Source organism: Bufo bufo, chromosome 2 (genome assembly GCF_905171765.1).
Source record: "Bufo bufo chromosome 2, aBufBuf1.1, whole genome shotgun sequence".
NCBI classification, from domain to species: Eukaryota; Metazoa; Chordata; class Amphibia; order Anura; family Bufonidae; genus Bufo; species Bufo bufo.
In genome coordinates this window covers 432,897,151-432,922,268 of record NC_053390.1, presented here as the reverse complement: position 1 = coordinate 432,922,268, position 25,118 = coordinate 432,897,151, and the positions used below count along the sequence as shown (strand labels likewise).

At 44.5% G+C, this 25,118-nt stretch overlaps 1 protein-coding gene across 1 annotated transcript in view; it reads right to left on the bottom strand.

Moving 5' to 3' along the window:
* Positions 1-22,617, bottom strand: part of TM6SF2 (transmembrane 6 superfamily member 2) — a 40,302-nt gene extending 17,685 nt beyond the window's left edge. The window contains exons 1-3 of the mRNA XM_040417415.1: positions 22,422-22,617; positions 3,763-3,866; positions 1,410-1,507 (exon numbers count right to left, since the gene is read on the bottom strand). Coding sequence (XP_040273349.1) covers positions 1,410-1,507; positions 3,763-3,866; positions 22,422-22,513 — 294 coding nt within the window. The 5' untranslated portion in view covers positions 22,514-22,617. The remainder of the gene's footprint in view (positions 1-1,409; positions 1,508-3,762; positions 3,867-22,421) is intronic.
* Positions 22,618-25,118: the final 2,501 nt, after the last annotated feature.

Below are 25,118 nucleotides of genomic sequence, written 5' to 3'. Positions count from 1 at the left end.
TCCCACCCACTTTAGGGTTAGCATTATAAGAACATAAAAAGACCCCCACATTTCTTTGCACAAATGATGCTTGCGGTAAATTTGAGTCTTTTGACACCAGAAAAGGCCAGTTTCTAGAGTAAACTATAATGAATCTGTCAGGAAGCAACATCCTGGGTCCTCCAGAGTGAGAAGTGCTTTTTGAAGCCACTCTCCACTCTCTGACCAGTAGATGAGGGGTCAGAACAGCATTCCTTCCATAGAATTCTCTAACAGGGTATTAAAATGAGGTATGAACACCAGAAGCTTCATTTACATTCAGCCATGTGCTCTCAGAGGAGCCGAGACCCACTGGGTAGCCTTAGGAAAGTCAGAGAAAGCTGACAAAGCACTTGTATATAAGATATGCATTGACTAGCTACCTAAGCATCTGTCACAGAAGCACTCAAGCAGTCCCATCCTATCAGACAGCACTATTTTACTGCAATCTCCACATATAGGTCTCCTAAGGGTTCATGTTATGTAGAAGACATTGCAAGCGTGACACGTGGGAAAACTGTGTTGCGTAAGCCCGGTAAATACAGAAGCTCCCATGTATTTCAATGTTAGCAAGGCTTTATGAAGGACCAAGCTCTAATGACTGAAACTACACTATGACCTATGTTGGAGGTCTCAAAGACAGTAGGGAAAAGTGGTAATCTTTTCATTTCTATACCTTTTCCAAAAATTTTATATTTACTCTATATAAATAGATCAAGCCCCATGTATTTCAATGTTAGCAAGGCTTTATGAAGGACCAAGGTCTAATGACTGAAACTACACTATGACTTTTGTTGGAGGTCTCAGAGACAGTAGGGAAAAGTGGCAATCTTTTCATTTTTATACCTTCTCCAAAAAAATTTATTTACTCTATATAAATAGATCAAGCCTTATCCGTCAGCAGCTTTTCTCTCATCAGGATTCCTCTTTTTTTTTTTTAGGAAGAACTTCAATACTTCCATAATATGGTTCGGGGAAGTCCAGTGGGACTAAGGAAGTGCCTTCAGCACCTTTGAACCTGACTTATAATGGCTGCCACTCGCCACTCTTTTTTACCTTGATGAGTCAAAATCAATTGTTTCTTTTAGAGGTCTTTCTTTTTTTTTTCTTTTTTTAGTGTGAAAGTGTAGATCCTTTAAGTTTCATTCATTTCACTCATTCTAATGGTAGCGACTTTAGATTTTCAATCCCAGCTGTCGTTTTTTCTTCAAAACGATATGCAAAGTGCCTGGACTGAAAGTCAATATGTATCTTGCTGAAATTGGCACCCATTCAAAGCAGGTGGCAATTTCTTAGAAGCAATTCTTCTGAATGTTCATTATCAGTACTTACAGAACCACTGGAGAGCATGGCACATCTGCAGTGACTGCACACTTGACTGTAATGCTCACCTCCTTCATGTAGAACTCCATAAATCCGCTGATGTAGCCATCTTCTTCCATCCATATTATTAAGTCAATGACACTCGTGAAGGAGAAGATTGCAAAAACTAAAGATGTTTGGGGAGAAAAAGGAAGGAAATAAAAAATTCTTAAATAGATAAGTGGCATGCCAATGTTTAATAGACTAGCAAGAGGAGGACAGAGACATTAAAGAAACATCAAATGAAACCTTGTGCATTTTAAGGCACATTAAGGCACATTATAAAGAAAAATGAGTTAGAGCAAATCTTCCCACTTCAGTACTTGCAGTGTAGAAGAAGAAAGATTCATCCAGATGGACAGTTTTCATAGTTTTCCTGAGGCTACTCATAAACTGCTAATGTTCTGTCCAAAAAATGCAGCTGTCACAGGGACAACTAAACACCACTGAAAACTTCCCTGACCTGTCTGTAATTTGCGCTCAAAGTAATGGCATATATTACTTGGACTGTAGCCTGCTCATGTGGAATAGATGGCGCAAACACTACAGGGGTCAGTGATTCCTACAACTGTACTGCAGTGAAGTGAAGAGGAGAGACAACTCTCGCAGGGATGAATGGCTGTTAATAGCCCCTCTGGATAAAATCTGTCTCCTTTCCCCTCTGTTGTCCCTTGTTATTTCCCCTGCAGAAGGAGTCTTCTCAGCTACTGCCGAGGCTTCCCTGAAAAGCGAGGTAGAAAGCTTTACTATCGGCTGCAGTGAACAGAGGATCACTACACAGAGACCTAGCTGTGGGGAGAATGACTGAGCATGCCTGACCAGCAGCACTCTCCTCAGTGAGTGGACATGCACATTGCTATGTACTCTGACCACCAGGTGGCACCGTACTATGCAAAGTAAATATAAACTCCTCACAGAATGTAATTCAAAATTGTAATTTTTTGATCTATACTAGCACTCCTCAAACTGTGAGACAGTGAGGTGTGGGGCCTCATTATGATTAAATTTTTTAAGTTTTTATTTTTATTTTTTTATACTGAAGTAAACTGCAGGTGTGCAGTGTTCTGCTCCCCCTCCTCCTTCCCTAATAGTCTAATAACCCATACCACCTCCTCATCATCTTCATGTCTGGGTCAGCAGGAGAAGGAAAGCGCCAGGAGGCAGCATATCAGTCTGGATCACCTCCAGAGTGAGTACCGGCTCAATGCTGTGCACCCACGTCTCTCCTCCTCCACCTCCTCTATGTCACAAAAGGGAATCTGTAAGCTCCAGAACACATCCCAAACTAAATTAAGAGCTGAATATTGTAAGGCCGCCTGCTCACCAGCTCAGCACGAATTTGTGTGCGTTTCTGCACCATATCCCCACCAAAATTAGCAATTTCAAATTGCAGATTTTGGTGCAGATTAAATGCGGTTTTGCTGCAGACCTCACCCTACATTGGAAAAAGGTGAAATCCGAAGCTAAAACATAATTGACATGCTGAGGATTTGGAAATCCACACGGCGGGTCAATTTGCACACCGAAAACATCTTCAAAGTGTGCATGAGATTTGTTGAATCTCGTAGACTTTGCTGGTGCTGTACTGCATTGCAGGTTTTCCGCAAGGGAATCTGCGCTGAAAAACAACACGTATTCCATGACGTGTGCAGGAAGCCTAAGTGGCGCTGAGTTCGATTATGTAATTTTCATCTTCATACTCGGATGCATACTCACACAAACCAGCAGTAAAATGCATCGAGAGGTCTCCTCCTTGAGTCCTCTCCATTATGTGCCTGAGCTCGGGAGTCCTCTCAATGCATTTTACTGCTGGTTTGTAGGAGCACAGTGTCGGAATACAAGTGAGTATGAAGGGGAAATTGCAGTAGCAAACTTTGCATCACTTACACTATACACATTACTCAATTTAAATTATTATTTTTTATTTTTTTTTTGGGGGGGGGGGGGGGGGTTTGGGAGCTGACAGATTCCCTTTAAGTCAGACAGAACATGGCATCCAGCACTGATCACCACAGAGGTGCAGCCAGCCTGGGACTGGAAGCAAGGAATGGAAACGGGAGCGAGGCTGAGACTAGGAATAATTTAATTGTATGGGCAGGCACACCACTCCAATCATATATATAATTGAATATACCACAATGTACGGTAATTATCATTTGTTTGGCCTGCTGGGGTTATTTTGCTGTATTATTTTGCGCCAGTGGGGAAGTGTTTTTGTTTGGCGCCTCTGGGCGCAATATGGACATTATATGATAGTGCTTGTTTGCTGGTGAAATCCAAACACTAGCATGGATTGGTTGGTGAGGCAGGAATATAAAAAGTTTGAAAAGTCCTGCCCTATACAATGTGTTTAAGGGAAACCAAAGTTGGTGATTCACTTACCATAAAATAAAGGATCTTTAGGTGGGTTTTCTTGTGCAAAGAAATATAAGACGACAAACAAAGCCAAGAGCACCAGCACTCCGACGCCAGCTACAACAAGGGGACTGAAACCAGAAAAACACCTTCCATTACAATGGCTTAGAGTGATTTTCTACCGTTCAAAAGGTCTATTGAGTTGCTGTAAAACATAAGCGTACACGTTCTACCAATAGGCCTCAGCAGCTGAAACCCACTGGCTTCAACAGCCCATTTACAGAATGGCTGCCAACTGGTTGAAGGAACAACTAACACAATTGCTTGGTGGCCCATTCAGCAGGAGGAAGGAGCAGCTCTTGCCAAATCTACCAAAAATCTCTCTCCTGTTGACCAGGTGACTTGCATTTACAATTCAAATGTGCTAAAATTGCCTTTTTTTGCTCACACAAAGTGGAGGGCAGGCCTCCTTTCCTGACATGTATGTTTTAGTAACATGTAATATCAATTCTGGAGCATCTATTCTCGTTACTCTATGTAAGGGGTGCACAACCTGCGGCCCCCAACCATCTGGTAGCAGACATGTATGTCTATGTCTTGCGGCTGCTCAAATGTATCTTTTATATTTTCTCCCATTAGTTGGGAGTCCTGGAAGTGTAACTAGACATTTATGGTATATACTGTATGTACATTATGCCATAAATCTAGTATTTCAGTTGGTAATACCTCTTTAAGTTTTATTTTCGGCCCTTGGAATTGGTTCAGGCTGACAATGTGGCCCCCAACCAGGAAATGTTGTGCACCCCTGCTCCCTTTATTATTCCTGCCAGAACTTATAAAGGAATTGCAGGCAGTTTGCAACGAAGGTCCAGATGGATGTTACCAGTTGGAGGTATGTCTAACATTATCCAATCAGTGTTGCCAGTGTTGTACCTGCTGCCTATGGAAATCACTCTCCGAACACTGACTGTGTGAATTAGGCCTCATGCACATGACCGTTGTGTGTTTTGTGGTCCGCAAATTTGGTATACACAAAACACGGAAGGCGTCCGTGTGCGTTCCGCAATTTGCGGAACGGCGCGGACAGGCATTGCTATAACTGCCTATTATTGTCCGCAAAACTGCCTATTTTTTGCGGACCACAGAACGGAGCAACGGACGCAGACAGCACACGGAGTGCTGTCCCCATCTTTTGCGGCCCCATTGAAGTGAATGGGTCCGCACCCGAGCCGCAAAAATTGTGTCTCGTATGCGGACCAGAACAACGTTTGTGTGCATGAGGCCTAAGTCATTCATACCTCCCAACCTTTGAAAATCACAGAGGGACAATATGTGCAACACACATCGCGCAGTATTTTTCTTACTAGGCCACGCCTCTAACTCCGCCCAAAGCATAATTACTGAATCCATCACCACTGCAGTAGCTGGGAATGGGTTAGGCGAGTATAAGTTCCTTTATTTTTTTTACAGCACATGGAGCCCCTGAGACAAATTTTTTCTTGCACTTCAATATCCATTTAAATATTAGCATAAAAATAATCGGATTATAGATATTTTAAGGTCCAAATTGCACCAAATGATGAAGTTATGGTCTAATATACAGGTAGAAACCAGACAGATAGCTTAGTAAGGAGGAGCAATTTAGTTAATTTATTAATGCACATTTACTGTATGCATTAATTCCCCAGGTCAAAAAGAGGGACATTTAGGGATCAAAGAGGGACAGAGGGACTTGGGTCAAAAAGAGGGACACTTGGGAGGCATGGGCATTATGTGGCGTGTTTGGGAAGTAGTTAACAACAATCAATGCTATGATGGCCACAAAACTGCAATAAAATAGCATTTGTTTAACTAATTACTGTAATTTTAGCAAACTTTGTATAAAGTGCAATAGTACAGGTAAATATAAGAATATTTGAAATATATCTTATCAGAGAAAATGCCTCTCTTTCTAGTGGCTCACTCCACCTCCCCCTACGCTCTCCACAGACTTCTATGGGCAGCTATGTAATATGATCCTTCAGTGAACTTGCAGTCCATCTTCGTTTCTCAAGCCAGATTTAGCAGAGAATTCAGATTGAGGCCTCATGCACACGGCCATTGTGCGGCCGTTCCGTGCATTGGGGACCGCAATTGCGGTCCCCAATGCACGGGCTACATCCGTGCAGCGGGCCGGACCCATTCAACTTGAATGGGTTCCGTGGTATGTCCGCACCGCAAAAATATATGACATGTCCTATTTTTTTTGCGGTGCGGAACCACAGAAAGAAACACCACGGAAGCGCTCCGTAGTGCTTCCGGTGTTCCGTTCCGTCACTCCGTTTCGCATCTCCGGAATTGCGGATTCATTCAAGTGATGCGGGGTGCACACGGCCGGTGCCCGTGGATTGCCGACCCGCCGTTTGTGGGCCGCAATATGGCCACAGCCGCCCAATGGCCGTGTGCATGAGGCCTGAAGTGTATGATAAGTGGAGAAAGAAGTATTTATCTCTGATCAGATATATTTCAAAGTTTCCTATGTTTGCCTGCATTATTGATTTATGCAACATTTGTTAAAAAGTTTAAATTTCAGTTTCCATTTAGCCATTATGTTATTTTTCCCACTTATGAATTAACGATGTTATTTCATGATTAATGCACAAAAAAATGAAAATCAGACATCATATAGTACATGACAATCTCCTTCTAACAAAGCTCGAACCAGCCCTGTAAATCAAATAGATCTAAAGCTCCCCCCATTCATTTCTCCAATTGCTCTGCTAGATCTTGTGTGTTCCCTCTAATGCAGCTCTCTCCTTGTAAGGTTAGTTTCAGACGAGCGAGTTCACGACAAGAAACATGCTCCATGTGTGAGCGTGATTTCCCATCCTGAATTCTGCTTTTGTAACAAGGCCTCATGGCATTATACTGATTTATAATGTGTGTCCCTGCCCAACATCATCTGGAATAAACTCTACTGACATAATGCAGTACAATTCATTACAGCTGATGTCAGGCGGGGACACACAGCATTATAAATAATTATAAGGCTACATGCACACGAACGTTGTTTGTTTCCGTGTCCGTTCCGTTAGTTTTTTTTGCGGATAGGATGCGGACCCATTCATTTCAATGGGTCCGCAAAAAACTCGGACAGCACACTGCGTTCTGTCCGCATCAGTATGTCCATTCCGTTGCCCCGCAAAAAAAATAGTGCATATCCTATTTTTTTCTAGTTTGCGGACAAGGATAGGCATTAATACAATGGATCCGCAAAAAAAACGGATCTGCAAAAAAACGGATGCCATACGGATCATCCGTTTATTTTTTTTTGTGGATCCGCAATTTGCAGACCCCCAAAACACATACGGTCGTGAGCATGAAGCCTAATGCTGTGAAGTCCCATTACAAGAACAGAGTTCAGAACAGGAAATCACGCTTCCACGTGGAGCATGTTTCTTAGGCCTCTTTCACACTACCGTTTTTTTTTTTTTTCGTTTTGCAGGCCGTCTTTTGTGCTCCGTATACGGAACCATTCATTTCAATGGGTCCGCAAAAAAAAGGAATATACTCCGTATGCATTCCGTTTCCGTGTTTCCGTATCTCCGTTCCGTGCAAAGATAGAACATGTCCTATATTTGGCCGCAAATCACATTCCATGGCTCCATTAAAGTCAATGGGTCCGCAAAAAAAAACCGGAATGCATACGGAAATGCATCCGTATGTCTTCCGTATCCGTTCCGTTTTTTTGCGGAACCATCTATTGAAAATGTTATGCCCAGCCCAATTTGTTCTATGTAATTACTGTATATGCCATACGGAAAAACGGAATGGAAAAACAGAACCTAAACGGAATCACAACGGAAACAAAAAACGGAACAACGGATCCGCAAAACACTGAAATAGCCATACGGTAGTGTGAAAGAGGCCTTACAGTGAACTCACTTGTCTGAAACTGGCCTAATCGTCACAGATGGTGGCAGTTGAAGGATGGAACTGAGCACGTGCAAACACCTCAGCTATTCATGAAATGAGGTAGACAGTAATATACGGTAATTAAAAGAATAAACAGCAGGTGGCGGTATACCGATAGGCTTTATTGAATCACTCAGTAGCGATACAAAATTTTTTATGGGATGCAATTATAAAAGTATCCAGATCTAGGTGCTGTTTTGAAAAGGGTAGACTAATTTTAAAAAAAATCCAGATGTGTACTGTACAGGTGTATATTGTAGGTGCATTTATCAGCAATGTTCTACACAGAATGCACTGAATAATTTCATTTATCTAATATCTGGGAGGCAAAGGTCACATGTGTATTGCTCCATATTACCAGGATAATAATATGAATCCACTTGTTGACTCAGACTCACATGGGAAGATAGTAGATACGATTTTTTTATTATTTTTTTTGCAGTGAAAATGTAATTTGATCTTTTAATAAAAATAATATGGATTTCAAAACCTTAGAGCGGCTCCCAGGTAAAGGAGCATTGGTTAATGCCCATTTTACAAGCTGCTATATAATACACATTTTCCAAGAAGTGAATTATTTGATGCTTCTGCCTGGAATCAGTGACTTTTACAGGAAGGAGATGGGTATTATATTGTCATGTTTTATTCATAAACTCACAAGGAACGAGTACCTTACAGGACAGCTTGGAAGAAGTAAGGTGAATTCTTCTCTGCCATATTAGAATGTCTGGGAGTCCATTAAGAGTTTGCCAAATTAGCACTAAAAATTGTGACTTGTCTTGAAAAAAGTGACAAGGAAAGTTGGGCCTGGTCTCCAAGGAGGCACAGTAAATTTTGCTAATGGCAGGAGTACATTTGATTTACTGACTTTTTGCATGTCACATGCCCCATACAGTGTCGGACTGGGGTACTTAGGGCCCACCAGTGTAACTGATTCTGGGGGCCCACCTTAGGGCTCCTGCACACAAACTTATTTTTTTTCCATGTCAGTACCGTTCCCTTCACTTCAATGGGACCGCAAAATAAAAAATGTCTCCGTGTGCATTCTGTGTCTGTATGTCCGCATGGCCGTTCTGCAAAATGATAGAACATGTCCTATTATTCTCCACATTACAGACAAGGCTAGGACTGTTCTATTAGAGGCCGGCTGTTCTGCATAATGTGGAATGCACACACCCGGTATCCATGTTTTGCGGATTCGCAATTTGCGGACTGCAAAACAACCAACGGTCGTGTTCATGACCACTTACAGTGATAACATAAATATTAAAGATGAAGTATGATGGTAGACATTCACAGCAAAATGCACAAGCATACATGTGACAGAATTTACACATATATGGATATCCTGCACTTAAGTCAGTCAGAAACCAGACACATGCAGTGCACACCAATCACTCATTGGACAGATGTGGGACGCAAGACACTTATACATGGGTCACATGCTGCACATACACCACTGATACATAGATCATATATAGCACACACCAATCACACATAGGAAACAAGCAATGCACGCACCAAGACATTTATGCCTAACCATATTAAGTGTAGCACACTTAAAGGGTTAAAGGTTTTGTATCACTTCAGCAATTGGCATTTATCATGTAGAGAAAGTTAATACAAGGCACTTACTACAATGTATTGTGATTGCCCATATTGCCTCCTTTCCATCACATTATACACAGCATGTATCCGTGGTTATTACCACCGTGTAATCCAGCAGCGGTGGCCGTACATACACACTATAGGTAAAGGTGTTGGCCTATGTGCACTTCCAGCCTTTACCTATAATGTGTAAGCACGGCCACCACTGCTGGATTACACGGTGGTAATAACCACTGATACGTGCTGTGTATAATGTGATGGAAAGGAGGCAATATGGAGTATCACAATACATTAGTAAGTGCCTTATATTACCTGCATGATAAATGCATTGAGACAAACCCTTCAACCCCTTTAAGCATAAATGTCTGGCATGAAATTTAACAAATCGTAACCTCCTCAGATTGCAGATAATCTAAAGTATATTTAAAAGGGTTGTCCTACCATAATGACCTGTTGCCTATCTACAGGATAGGTGATAAATATCAGATTGCTGGGGTCTGACTGCTGGAACACACACTGATCATGAAAAAAGGGGTCCTGAGACATTAAATTACATTACCGCCAATCTATGTACACAAGAGTCTTAAGACCACGTTCCCTTGATCTAGGGTGACCACGTGTCCCGGTTTGCCCGGGATCGTCCCGTAATTTACGTTTTTGTCCCGTGTCCCGGGAGCCTTCAAACCGGGACAATAGAGAGTCCCGGAATCAACTGCCTGCCAGTCAGTGGCGTCGCCAGGGGGGGGCCAGAGGGGGCCACGGCCCCCCCTACATCATGCTGTGCCCCCCCATGTGCCCCCCCAACTAAAATGCCCCCCCAAGTGAGCCGCCGCCGCCGGGCACAGGGAGATGAGCGCTTCCATTGCGCTCATCTCCTTAGTAATCTGCCTGTGCCAGCGGAGGTGCAGGGGAGGGAGAGGCGTGTCCCTTCCCCTTCCTCTGATAGGCTGCCGGCCTAGTGCCTGCAGCCTATCAGAGGCCGGCGAAGGCGGGGCGATGACGTCATCGCACCGCCCGAGCCTTACAGCGCGGGACACAGGAAGAGTCTGCATCGCATCGCTGACACTGAGGTAAGTATAAGTGGTTTTTTTTGTTGTTTTTTTTTTTTTTACAATAGTGTTACTGGCATTGGGGGGGCTTATTACAATGGGGGGACTTATTACAATGGGGGGGCTTATTACAATGGGGGGGCTTATTACAATGGGGGGGCTTAATACTGGCACATGATGGGGGGGCTTAATACTGGCACATGATGATGGGGGGGCTTAATACTGGCACATGATGATGGGGGGGCTTAATACTGGCACATGATGATGGGGGGACTTAATACTGGCACATGATGGGGGGCTTAATACTGGCAAGTGATGGGGGGGCTTAATACTGGCACGTAATGGGGGGCTTATTACAAGCACGTAATGGGGGGCTTATTGCTGGCACGTAATGGGGGGGCTTATTACTGACATGTAATGGGGGGCTTATTACTGGCACGTAATGGGGGGCTTATTACTGGCACGTAATGGGGGGGCTTATTACTGGCACGTAATGGGGGGGCCTATTACTGGCACGTGATGGGGGGCTTATTACTGGCACGTGATGGGGGGCTTATTACTGGCACGTGATGGGGGGCTTATTACTGGCACGTGATGGGGGGCTTATTACTGGCACGTGATGGGGCTCTTGTTACTGGCACGTGATGGGGGGCTTATTACTGGCACGTGATGGGGGGCTTATTACTGGCACGTGATGGGGCTCTTGTTACTGGCACGTGATGGGGGGCTTATTACTGGCGCGTGATGGGGGGCTTATTACTGGCACGTGATGGGGGGCTTATTACTGGCACGTGATGGGGGGCTTATTACTGGCACGTGATGGGGGGGCTTATTACTGGCACGTGATGGGGCTCTTGTTACTGGCACATTGGGGGGCTCTTGTTACTGGCAGTGGCACGTTATTGAGGGCACTTATTACTGGCACATTATTGGTGGGCACTATAGGGGCATCTACTGAGGCAACAAAGAAGGGGTGTTTTATATGGGGGGGCTCTGTACAGTAGCAATTTATACTGGGACACATTATGGTGGGTACTATGGAGAAGGGGAGACAGGAGTACTATGGAGTCATCTACGGGGGGCACTAAGAAGGGGTATTTTATACTTGCAAATTATGGGGGACACTGAGGGCATCTACTGGGGCACGATATATGGGGCATTTTATACTGGTACATTATGGGGGGCACTAGCAGGAAGGGGGGAGAGGAGCACTATGGAGCCATTTACTGGGGCACTATATAGGGGTATTTTATACTGGCACATTATGGGGGACATTAGCTCAACTGGATGCATTACAAGGGGGTATGTTTTGCACATTATAAAGAGAATTCTTTCTACTGGGGGGCATTATGGTGGGTTTTATTACTCCCCCATGGTATGACCCCCTAGTAGCAGCACCAGCCTCTCCCTGCTCTGCTATCCCTCTGCCCCTTCTCCAAATCCTTATTATGAAATCTTTCTCATTAGGATAAAACACAACATCAGCTCCGCCGAGCCCCCGGCCAAAGTGTTGAAGTGGCGTCCGAGAGCCAAGCCAAGTAACTGTAAGTGTTCATGTGAAATATGCTTTTTTTATATATGTACACTCCTGTGAGAGGCGGGGAGGGAGATCTGTGGATGACACTGTTATAGGGAGGGAGATCTGTGGATGACACTGTTATAGGGAGGGAGATCTGTGGATGACACTGTTATAGGGAGGGAGATCTGTGGATGACACTGTTATGGAGGGGGAAATGGGGATGACACTGTCAGGGGTGGATCTGGGGATGACACATATAGCATAAGATGCTATATACGGTATGTGGCATCCACAGATCCCCCCCATAGCAGTGTCATCCACAGATCCCCCTCTCTATAAAAGGGGATTAAGAGATGTCTAACACATTAAAAATATGACCTGTTTTAGGTAGCCAGTGATTGTGTGCAGGGCACAATCACAAATTACTGAACAATGCACAGGCAGTTATGTTTATAGCAATCTCAAGCATAACTTCGATGCAATGAACTTGCCAGCGTAAGTACAAAGTACGCCGCTGTCACTAAGTGACTTAATTTTTTTAAAAAAGTATCAAAAATCATATTTTTTGGGGAGTGGACATGGGTGCGGGGGGGCCGGGGCGGGTGTCCCTGAATGGCAGTTTGGAAATGTGGTCACCCTACCTTGATCATGGGTGGCCCAGCAGTCGGACCCCCATTAATCAGACACTTATCACCTGTCGTGTCATAGCTGTTGGACCTTTTCACATTCCCTATCATTAAAGGTTTTCTTTGGGTGTAAAAACTAAAACAGAAATGCTCACCTGTTAAAGGGCCTGTGTCCACTTATCCTCTATCCACAGGATCCAAGTGATCCATGAGGGTCTGAACGCTTGAGCCCCCACTGATCCCCCTTCTTGATTGAGTGGCAGGTCAAGCATATGCCCTGCCTCTCCATCCATTTTCTATGGGGTCGCCGGAGAAGGCGGAGTACAGCGCAGGCTATTTCCAGTGGTCCCAAAGAGAATAAATGGAGCAGCAGGACATACAGTTATGTTCAAAATAATAGCAGTGCGTTTAAAAAAGTGAATAAAACTCAAAATCCTTCTAATAGCTTTTATTTCCATACACACAAATGCATTGGGAACACTACACATTCTATTCCAAATCAAAACATGAAGACAGATATATCAAATTTGTGTTGTTCCTTTAAAAAAATTTAAGAAAACTGATTAGACTGTTCAAAAAAATAGCAGTGTTTGTATTCTTCTTTACAAACTCAAACATTCACTATATAAACTGAAAAATGTTTGAGGATTTTGCTTTCCTTTGAATCACTTAAAGGGTTTCTGTCACCCTGAAAAACTCATTATTTTTTTTTGGGCTAGTTAGATTGCTCATAGTGCGATATAGCAGAATATAATGGTATTACTTACTTTCATGCGGCCGATTCTTTATAAAACGAACTTTTATAATATGTTAATGAGGGCTCTACCAGCAAGTAGGGCGTCTTCTTGCTGGTAGCTGCTGCAGAAATCCGCCCCCTCGCCGTGTTGATTGACAGGGCCAGCCGTGATCTCCTCCTCCGGCCGGCCCTGTCAGTAATTCAAAAATCGCGCGCCTCGCGTCATTCGGCGCAGGCGCTCTGAGATGAGGAGGCTCGTATCCTCAGCACTCCCTCAGTGCGCCTGCGCCGATGACGTCTTCTCTTTCGGTGATGTCATCGGCGCAGGCGCACTGAGGGAGTGCTGAGGATACGAGCCTCCTCATCTCAGAGCGCCTGCGCCGAATGACGCGAGGCGCGCGATTTTTGAATTACTGACAGGGCCGGCCGGAGGAGGAGATCACGGCTGGCCCTGTCAATCAACACGGCGAGGGGGCGGATTTCTGCAGCAGCTACCAGCAAGTAGACGCCCTACTTGCTGGTAGAGCCCTCATTAACATATTATAAAAGTTCGTTTTATAAAGAATCGGCCGCATGAAAGTAAGTAATACCATTATATTCTGCTATATCGCACTATGAGCAATCTAACTAGCCCAAAAAAAAATAATGAGTTTTGCAGGGTGACAGAAACCCTTTAACTAATATTTAGTTGTATAACCACTGTTTCTGAGAACTGCTGTACATCTGTGTTGCATGGAGTCAACCAACTCCTGGCCCCTGTGAACAGGTATTCCAGCCCAGGATGATTGGACTACATTCCACAGTTCTTCTCTATTTCTTGGTTTTGCCTCAGAAACTGCATTTTTTTATGTCTCCCCACAAGTTTTCTATTGGATTAAGATCCGGGGATTGGGCTGGCCACTCCATAACGTCAATCTTGTTGGTCTGGAACCAAGATGTTGCACGTTTACTGGTGTGTTTGGGGTCGTTGTCTTGTTGGAACACCCATTTCAAGGGCATTTCCTCTTCAGCATAAGGCAGCATGACCTCTTCAAGTATTCTGATGTATTCAAACTGATCCATGATCCCTGGTATGCGATAAATAGGCCCAACACCGTAGTATGAGAAACATCCCCATATGATGATGCTTGCGCCACCATGCTTCACTGTCTTCAGTGTACTGTTGGCTTGAATTCACTTTGGGGGTCGTCTGACAAACTGTCTCCGGCCACTAGACCCAAAAAGAACAATCTTACTTTCATCAGTCCACAACATGTCTCTTTAGGCCCATCAATGTGCTCTTTGGCAAATTGTAACCTCTTCAGCACATGTCTTTTGTTTAACAGTGGGACTTTACGGGGGCTTCTTGCAGTTAGCTTGGCTTCACATAGGCGTCTTCTAATTGTAACAGTACTCACAGGTAACTTTAGAACTTCTTTGATCTTCCTGGAGCTGATTGTTGGCTGAGTCCTTGCCATTTTGGCTATTCTTCTATCCATTCGAATGGTAGCTTTTCGCTTTCTTCCACATCTTTCAGGTTTTGGTTGACATTTTAAAGCATTTGCGATCATTTTAGCTGAGCAGCCTATAATTTTCTGCACTTTTTTATATGTTTTCTCCTCTCCAATCAACTTTTTAATCAAGGTACGCTGTTCTTCTGAACAATGTCTGGAACTACCCATTTTCCAGCATGTACAACATTTGCTGCCTTCCTTCCTTAAATAAAGGCAATAATTGGCACCTGTTTTTCAAAGAATGAATGACCTCACTCATTGAACTACTGCTATTATTTTGAACATGCCCCTTTCAATAAGTGATTTAATTACAGAGAATCAGCAGCATGCATGTCATGACTGTTGGGTTTCTATTACTCTACTACACCTGCTAGTAAATTATTTGCCATGTAGAAATATCATTTCTACCAAAAACATTGATTGATCACGTTAGTAATGTCTGCTATTATTTTGAACACAACTGTATGTGTGGCCTGACACACCATCAAAAAGGGGGAACAGGACTGGTTCCTGGAATCAGTGGGGGGGGGGGGGGGGGTGTCACATAATAGGACCCCACTAATCATATAGTTATGCCCTATGGTGTGGAGAGGATAATTTGAAAACCTGGACAACCCCTTTAAATCCTCCACCACTCCACAAGTATCTCTTTACATGGCAGCAGTGATGACTGTAAATACGGAATATCCTCACTGCTGTCATGTAAACCATTTGTGTCCATACTGGAGAATGTGACGCACTGTGCAGAATTTTTCAGTCATAGGTCCAACCCCTTTTGCAGGTCATAACCTTTAACAAGCAAAGGTGCTAGAGGAGCAAGGTGAGCAAAGGGCACAAACAGAGTGTCATAAGTGAAACAGAGGCATTAGGGTCACCTGAGGAAGGGTAGTAGTGTGGATTCTGGAGCAGAGGTAACTGGAGAAGAGGCAATATTAGCAGTGCATTTAGAGTGGGGGCATCTGGAGCTGGGGCACTAATAGGGGTGCACCTAAAGCAGAGGCATTAGGGTCGCCTGAGGCAGGGTAATAGCGGTGATCCTGGAGCAGAGGTATTAGGGGTGCAACTGGAAAAGATGCAATATTTGGAGTGCATTTAGAGTGGGGGCATTGGGGGGCATCTGGAGCTGGGTCACTTATGAGGGTGCACCTAAAGCAGAGTTATTGGGGGGACCTAGGGCAGAGTCCCCCCCAATGCCACTCTGAACACTGCAGATAGCAGCACACATTCATAGCTCTGTCTGCTATAAACAAATCCCCATTTCCCCCTTACAGTCTCCTACAGCTCACTACTGTCACACACCTGAGAAATCAGCTCAGCACCGCAGAGGAGTCCTTCTCTCCAGCAGCCAGTTTTCTGACAGCAGGGAGGGCAGGAGGATGGCTAGACATATTCTCTCCTCCTTCACTGCCAGCAGCCCGGGAAGTTTAGACTGCGGGGCCTCCTGTACAATTTACACCAGTAGGAGGCTGCATCTCTGTGCGATACTGCCACTTAGTGGCTACAATAATTATCTCTCCTGAGAAACAAGAGAAATAATTACTCCTCCATCTTATCTCCAGGCGCAGGAGACTGGGGGCCTATCAAGGAATCCCCCGCCTCCCCAGTGGGCCAGTCCGAGCCTGGCCACTATATGTATTAAAGGGGTTTCCCGAGATTCCATTTCCCGAGATTATTTATCTGATGACCTATCCTCTGGATAGGTCATCTGTATCTGATCGGTGCGGGTCTGACACCCGGGACCTCCACTGATCAACTTGTTTGAGAAGACACTGGCATTCAATGACCATTGTACAGCAACCCTGCTTGGTATCGTGCTCGGCCCCATTCACTTCAATGGGGCGGAGCTGCAACTAGGCCATGTGACTAGGGAAGAGCGAATCGACTTCAGATGAAACATCCGAAGTCGATTCGCATAAAACTTTGTTCCAATACTGTACAGAGCAGGAGCTCCGTACAGTATTAGAGCGCATTGGCTCCGATGAGCCGAAGTTATTGCTTCGAAGTTTCGCGAGACTTCGTAATAACTTCCTAAATTAATTTGTACTGTATCCGAACCAGAGTTCAAGAAATGTTTTTTTACAGTACAATTTATGAAGTTATTACAAAGTTATGAAGCAATAACTTTGGCTTATCGGAGCCAATACATTCTTAGGGCTCATTCACATGGCCGTATGAACGGATCCGCACCCGTTCCGCAATTTTGCGGAAGGTCTGCGGATCCATTAATTTCTATGGGCCCTCAAAAGATGCGGACAGCACACAGTGTGCTGTCCGCATCCGTTATTCTGTACCGCAGCTCCACAGAAAAGATAGAACATGTCCTATTCTTGCGGACAAGAATAGGCATTTTCTATTATGGTTGCGGCCATGTGCAGTCCGCAAATTGCGGAACGCACATGGCTGGTATCCGCAAAGCACTACTGCCGTCTGAATGGGCCCTAATACTGTATGGAGCTCCTGCTCCGTACAGTATTTGAACAAAGCTTTATGCGAATCGACTTCGGATGTTTTATCCGAAGTCGATTTATTCATCCCTACATGTGACCGATGAATGGGTCATCACTGGCATAGGACAAGCAGCAAGAAGGCCAGTGCCTTCTCGAACAGCTCATCAGCGGGGGTCCCTTTAAGAAGAGCATACATTATACACTGCTCAAAAAAATAAAGGGAACACTTAAACAACACAATGTAACTCCAAGTCAATCACACTTCTGTGAAATCAAACTGTCCACTTATGAAGCAACACTGAGTGACAATCAATTTCACATGCTGTTGTGCAAATGGGATAGACAACAGGTGGAAATTATAGGCAATTAGTAAGACACCCCCAATAAAGGAGTGGTTCTGCAGGTGGTGACCACAGATCGCTTCTCAGTTCCTATGCTTCCTGGCTGATGTTTTGGTCACTTTTGAATGCTGGCGGTGCTTTCACTCTAGTGGTAGCATGAGACGGAGTCTACAACCCACACAAGTCGCTCAGGTAGTGCAGCTTATCCAGGATGGCACATCAATGCGAGCTGTGGCAAGAAGGTTTGCTGTGTCTGTCAGCGTAGTGTCCAGAGCATGGAGGTGCTACCAGGAGACAGGCCAGTACATCAGGAGACGTGGAGGAGGCCGTAGGAGGGCAACAACCCAGCAGCAGGACCGCTACCACCGCCTTTGTGCAAGGAGGAACAGGAGGAGCACTGCCAGAGCCCTGCAAAATGACCTCCAGCATGCCACAAATGTGCATGTGTCTGCTCAAACGGTCAGAAACAGACTCCATGAGGGTGATATGAGGGCCCGACGTCCACAGGTGGGGGTTGTGCTTACAGCCCAACACCGTGCAGGACGTTTGGCATTTTCCAGAGAACACCAATATTGGCAAATTCGCCACTGGCGCCCTGTGCTCTTCACAGATGAAAGCAGGTTCACACTGAACACATGTGACAGACGTGACAGAGTCTTGAGATGCCGTGGAGAACGTTCTGCTGCCTGCAACATCCTCCAGCATGACCGGTTTGGCATTGGGTCAGTAATGGTGTGGGGTGGCATTTCTTTGGAAGGCCGTACAGCCCTCCATGTGCTCGCCAGAGGTAGCCTGACTGCCATTAGGTACCGAGATGAGATCCTCAGACCCCTTGTGAGACCATATGCTGGTGCGGTTGGCCCTGGGTTCCTCCTAATGCAAGACAATGCTAGACCTCATGTGGCTGGAGTGTGTCAGCAGTTCCTGCAAGACGAAGGCATTGATGCTATGGACTAGCCCGCTCGTTCCCCAGACCTGAATCCAATTGAGCACATCTGGGACATCATGTCTCGCTCTATCCACCAACGTCACGTTGCACCACAGACTGTCCAGGAGTTGGCAGATGCTTTAGTCCAGGTCTGGGAAGAGATCCCTCAGGAGACCGTCCGCCACCTCATCAGGAGCATGCACAGGCGTTGTAGGGAGGTCATACAGGCACGTGGAGGCCACACACACTACTGAGCCTCATTTTGACTTGTTTTAAGGACATTACATCAAAGTTGGATCAGCCTGTAGTGTGTTTTTCCACTTTAATTTTGAGGGTGACTCCAAATCCAGACCTCCATGGGTCGAAAAATTTGATTTCCATTTTTTTATTTTTGGGTGATTTTGTTGTCAGCACATTTAACTATGTAAAGAACAAAGTGTTTCAGAAGAATATTTAATTAATTCAGATCTAGGATGTGTTATTTTTGTGTTCCCTTTATTTTTTTGAGCAGTGTAATAATACATTTCTACTCTTTGGCATATTTTCATGTTAGCTTTGCCAAGCACAATGTCAATCAAAGAATAATGGGCATACTAACATCCAGAACAGCATGACCACCGGTCCTCACCAGCTCCGCCCAGATGACTCTTGGTAAGCCGTTTTATACTCTATCATTGTCACAGGTTCCCTTTAACAGGGCATGTTTAAGGCCTCTTGCACACAAACGTTTTTTTTTTTCCGTTTCCGTTCCGTATACAGACCATATATGTAACCATTCATTTCAATGGGTCCGCAAAAAAAACTGAATATACTCCGTATGCATTCCGTTGCCGTATTTCCGTTCAAAGATAGAACATGTCCTATTATTGTCCGCATAACAGACAAGGATAGTACTGTTCTATTAGGGACCAGCTGTTCCGTTCCGCAAAAAATGGAATGCAAACGGATGTCATCCGTATTTTTTACGGATCCTTTTTTTGCGGACCGCAAAACATTGAAAAAGCCATACGGTCGTGTGCAATAGGCCTAACACTGTAACATCAAGGGGTTGGTTTATCCTCTGAAAATCTAGTGACAGGTTCCCTTTAACATGGGATGGAAATGCTACAGAGTTGATTCCGCACAATTGTGTGTGGTAAACTCTCATTAGACCGGAGCATATCAATTTATTTTATTTTTCCTGACCGGGTTTCATGCAGATTTTCTACATTCACTTCATTGTTGAGAGTAAAAATCTGTACCAATTGATGCAGATTGCCTGCGAACACCCGCAGATTTCAGTGCGGATTCTCTGCACGTAAATCCTGAAGGTGTACATTTACCCTTAGGGTTTGGCTACATCTCAATTTTGAACACGTGCCGAAGTATTGCAGGGTAGCCATAGAAATGAATGTGGTCGCAGTACGAATCGCACATTTGCTGCGAACCCAGAATCGCAAATAATGCAACATCCAAGTGAATGGGTCCACATCCGTGATACGGAGCGCACATGGCTGGTGCCAGAATATTTTGCAGACCCACTGTTTGCGGGCCACAATACGGGCATGGGCTGTATACATTTGTGTGCATGAGCTCTAAGCTGTGTCAGCTTCTGATGCGGTTTTTTGAGCCAAAGCCAGAAGTGGATCCAGCAGAAAGAAGAAATAGAAGTCGTTCTTTTACATTTATTATTCCTTTCCAATCCACTTCTGACTTTTTGTCCTCCTTCACACATCTATGATGATATCTAAGGCCTTGTCCACATTTCCGTGTCAGTGACACATTCGTGAAAAAAAAAAAAACGTACGTATTTCATCCGTGAAGATGTCCGTAAAGGATCCGTGGTTGGTCCTTGTGTCCATTTTTACCATCCATGTGTCATCCGTAATTCCCTGACTTTGCTCAGCTGAAAATTAATTTCCAAAGAATCTCCTATCAGTCTTCAGTGAAAAACGGACGCACCACTGACCCATAGACTTCTATGGGCATGCTTGGTCTGCATCACTGATCAAAGTAGTGCATGTCTCAGTGATTTTTTTTACTGACCCATGGTGAGTAAAAAATTACTGAAATGTGAACAGACACATTTAAATCAATGGGTACGTGTGCTCTCCGTGGAAAATGCGGACAGTACACGTCAGTGAAAAACGGAAATGTGGACGAGGCCTAAGACAAGATGGTTCAGAGGTTAATTTGTGAAGATCCATGTGTTCATTTTATTTGCCCTTATCCGTATTCCACAGACACTGCCAGGCTGAAAACTAATTTTCTGAGCATATCCTAGCAATGGTCTATTATGCCATCCGTGTTCTGTCAGTGATCTAGCTATAGCCTATAATCTGCATGAGGGATCCGTAATCACAGACAAAAACAGGTCCTGCTTCTGTGATGTCACCACAAACCCACTGTGAAAACCATGGATGTGTGAATACAGTACGTGCATTAAAGTCCATGAGGCACATTTACTAAGTGACTTGCGACTGTTTTAGGAGTCCTCTTTTTTAACCAGCCGTGCAACAATATTTTATCACACAGCTGGTTTTACGTCATGTCTGCCGGTTCGGCAGGTGTGGGGGTCATGCCCCAGCAAGTAGACTTATATTTACACCTGAAAACAGGCATAAATGTTACTGAAAAACGTAAGTATGGCCACACAAGATAGATTTTCCAGTGTCTCCAATGAGGATGTCACAGATTGTGCTGCCGATTTCACGCAATGTATTGCAAAGATCCACAGCATAAGGCCTCATGCACACGGCCATTCACTCCGTAGTGCTTCTGTTGCGCACCGCATCTCCCGGATTGCGGACCCATTCAAGGTGCACGCGGCAGGTGCCCGTGTATTGCGGACCCGTCCGCAATACGGCCGTGGCCGGGCAACGGCCGTGTGCACGAGGCCTAGATTAACTGGCTGTAGATTTAAAATGGGCATGGCAGGTCAATTTATCATGTGGATTTTTTCACAGCGTGTGGATGAGACTTCCTAAAACCTCTTATTGGTACTGTAAAACGCTGCCGATTTTCTGCACACAAAGCCACGGTGACAAACCCACAACGCATCCAGCCGTGGATGTACCCTAGATCAAACATTCTCCTTTAAAGCCTCATGCACACGACCATGTCGATTTTGCAGTCCACAAATTGAGGACATATAGATACTGTTCATGTGGCATCCACAAACTGGTGTAAAGGAAAACTAGCTTAGTTGCCCATGGCAACCAATCACAGTCCATCTTTCATTTCTCAGAGCTCCTTTGGAAAATGATTAGTTGCCCATGGCAACCAATCACAGTCCATCTTTCATTTCTCAGAGCTCCTTTGGAAAATTATTAGTTGCCCATGGCAACCAATCACAGTCCATCTTTCCTTTCTCAGAGCTCCTTTGGAAAATGAAAAGTGGAATCTGTTCTACTTTACACCAGTTTTGATAAATCTTCCCCATTGGTCTGCAATTTGTAGACGTATTCTTTGTTTTTGCGGAATTGAAATACAGATGCAGAAAGCACATGGATGACCCGCATCCTTTCTACAAACGGCTAGAACATGTCATGCACTTGGCTGCAAAATGTTGATCACGGACCCAATAAAGTCCATGGATCAGCAAAAAAAATAGACGATGCAACACGGGCTATAGTCTGTATCTGCAATTTGCAGACAGCAAAATACATGCAGTTGTGTGCGTGAGGCCTAATATGAAGGGACTCCAAATTGGGAGAGGTGTATAAATTGTTGAAGGGACAAAAGCTTTCTAATGGTATATTCAGATGTGGCGGTCGTGCGCCACATACGTTTTTACTAGTTGTAATGGTTTAATAAGCTTTATTTCAGAATGGTAAAAAGATGTGTAGTGAGGGATGCATTGCACTACAGAAGACCAACAAGACACCCCAATTAGTCCTCATGACCTGACCCCAGCCCCTTAATCAGTACATATTAGTGGAAGTCGGGCCCCACAGGAAGTGGGTTCCTCAGAAGTGCACATGCATGGTACAGAGAGGCTACTCACTCAGACACGGCTGACATGGAGTTCACCATGTAGGCGATGGGGATGGCGGTGAGGGAGAGTAACAAGGACCCGGTGGGCTCTGGGAGACCCATGGCTGGCAGTTGTGTGTTTCTTCAGGTGTTTCCCGGCTTCCAGCAGGTGAAGCCTGGGACAGGTCTGACTGCAGTTTAGAGCTGTGGGAGGAGGGAGCAGCTCGTCTTTCTGGCCATACAAAGTTCACTGGTTTTGTGTCTGCTCACATATTACGACATGCCCAGGCTGCTGCTGATAACACCGTGCTCACCCACACACAGCTACTGGGACTGTCTTCTCTATATATAGAACTTCTATATGTTCCTTCCCACAATAACCCAGTCATTATACAAAATCAGTGCACTGCACATAGACAAAATGACAGGTAAGGCTAGGTTCTCACACAAAAAAATGAGCTTTTTCAGAATGTTTTTTTAATGCGGTTTGGCGAGGATACTTCTTTGTATCCGTGGTGCGGTTTTTAAAATACCTCATGCGTAAAAAAAAACAGCACTGTATGGATTAACATGCAGATTCCTCTTTGAAAGCAACGGGGAAGTTCAGCATGTATTTTTAGTTCTAAATCCACACCAAAATACTCTGTGTGAACCTAACCTCATAGGTACTACCCCTCACCAATATGACGATTGAGCGGAGATCTGCATGTTTTCCAGTGAGGAAAACTGTCTTTTTACCTCACTTTTGGAGTCCTTGAGGGTTTATGAAATGTGCAGGAACAGAATGTGACTGCTGAGCTCAGCAGATTTAAAGGGGTGTCCCATTTCTTATATTGATGACCTATCCTCAGAACAGGTCATCAGAATCAGGTCAGCGAAGGTCCCATTCCTGCCCCCACCGATAAATAATCTAGTCAAGAACCACCAGGCTCAAAAAAGAAATAAAAAATTACACTTTTTTTTTTTTTCAAAGACAGAGGTAAAAATTCGCCTATTTCTACGGACTGTGCAAAAATTTCTGGATGGTTGGCAACCCTGGCGGTGAGCAGTGTAATTCCATCTCAGCCATCCCATTCACTTCAGTGGGAAGGAGCAGTAACACTCCGTCCACTCTTTCCCACTGAAGGGAATGGTGAATACAGAGCTGAAGTTACACCTGCTCGCAGTGGAGTGAAGGCAGCACTCACACGAGCACTGCGTTCTCTTCAAATAGCTGATTGGTGGAGGTGCTGGGAGTGGGACCCCTGCAAATCTGATATTCATCACCTATCCTGAGGTAGTCATTAATATAGGAATGGGACAACCCCTTTAACCACACCCCAATTTTTCTGCATGATGTTGGTACACAGGAAACATATGAAGCGGGTAACAAGTTTAGGCCTTGTTCACATCTCTGTTTGCAGATCCGGCAGGCTGTTTCAGCACCGAGCAGCCTGCTGGATCCCCATTGACCGCAGTGGCGTCCGGCGGTGATCCGGCATAAATGCTGGGTTTCGGCCGGAAGAAAACAGTTGCATGCAGCAGTTTATGTCTGGCCGAAATCCAGCATGTATGCCGGAAATCGGCTGGATAACCAGCAGTGCAGTAAAGGATCTGGAAGGTTGCTCTGTGCTGGAAAAAACAATCCACAAACAGATGTGAACAAGGCCTCAGCCCACGCTATATGCAGCAGGTACTGGCTGTGTAACAGCTGACACCTGGCCACAGTGACCAGGATTGTAGTAATAATGAAGGACTGGCACTTCTAAGTTGCTATGAATTATTCCTTTATTGTCACACAACAGTGTTTGACAATGGCACTAGATGTGCCGAAACGTGTCACAGATAGAGTGACAATAAAGGAATAATTCACAGCAACTTGGAAGTGCCGGTCGTTCATTATCACTACGATTGCCTGGGATCCCAACCCTAGGACCGTGCACCCACACGCTCCTACATAGTGCCGACTGATCTACATGATATAGTGACCAGGATTGGAGATCACTGCAATCCTGATCACAACCCCTCAAATACTGTGGTCAATAGCAACCATGTCACCTGGCTGGTTAACCCTTTAATGACCGGGGACTTTTCATAATTCGTTTTCCACCATTTCATTCACATAGCCGTATGAGGGCTTGTTTTTTTTGTGGGACAAGATGCACTTTCTAATGGCACCATATACGGTTGCATAAAAAAAAAAAAGAAAGAAACCTTCAGGGATGGTTTTAGGAGGTATTTTTTTTTAACTGTTTCCTATGCGGTAAAACTCACCAGTTTTTTTTATTCTCCAGGTCAGTACAATTGCGGTGATACAAGTATAGCTTTCTTGTGTTTTAATACTGAACATTTTTGTAAAACTTTCTTTTCATCACCATATTCTGACTTCTCTAACTTTTTTGTAGTTATATGTATGGAGCTCTGTGAGGGCTCTCTTTTTGGAGTGTGTACGACTTTTTAATCACTTTTTATTACATTTTTTTGAGGGAGGTGAAGCGACCCAAAAAAAGTCAAAATCGGCCAGTTTTGACTTTTTGGGCGAAAAATATCTTTACATTTGAATAGTATGGGCGTTTGGGCACATGGTGACGCCAATGTGTATTTTTTAGATAATTTCATTTACAGAACATTTTTGGGAAAAGGGGAGTGATCAGAATTTATTTTTAAAAACATTTTTCCCATAGGGAACTACAACAAGCAACCTGATTAGCATTAGAGTCAATAAGAATTTGACTAAAGTTCCTATGGA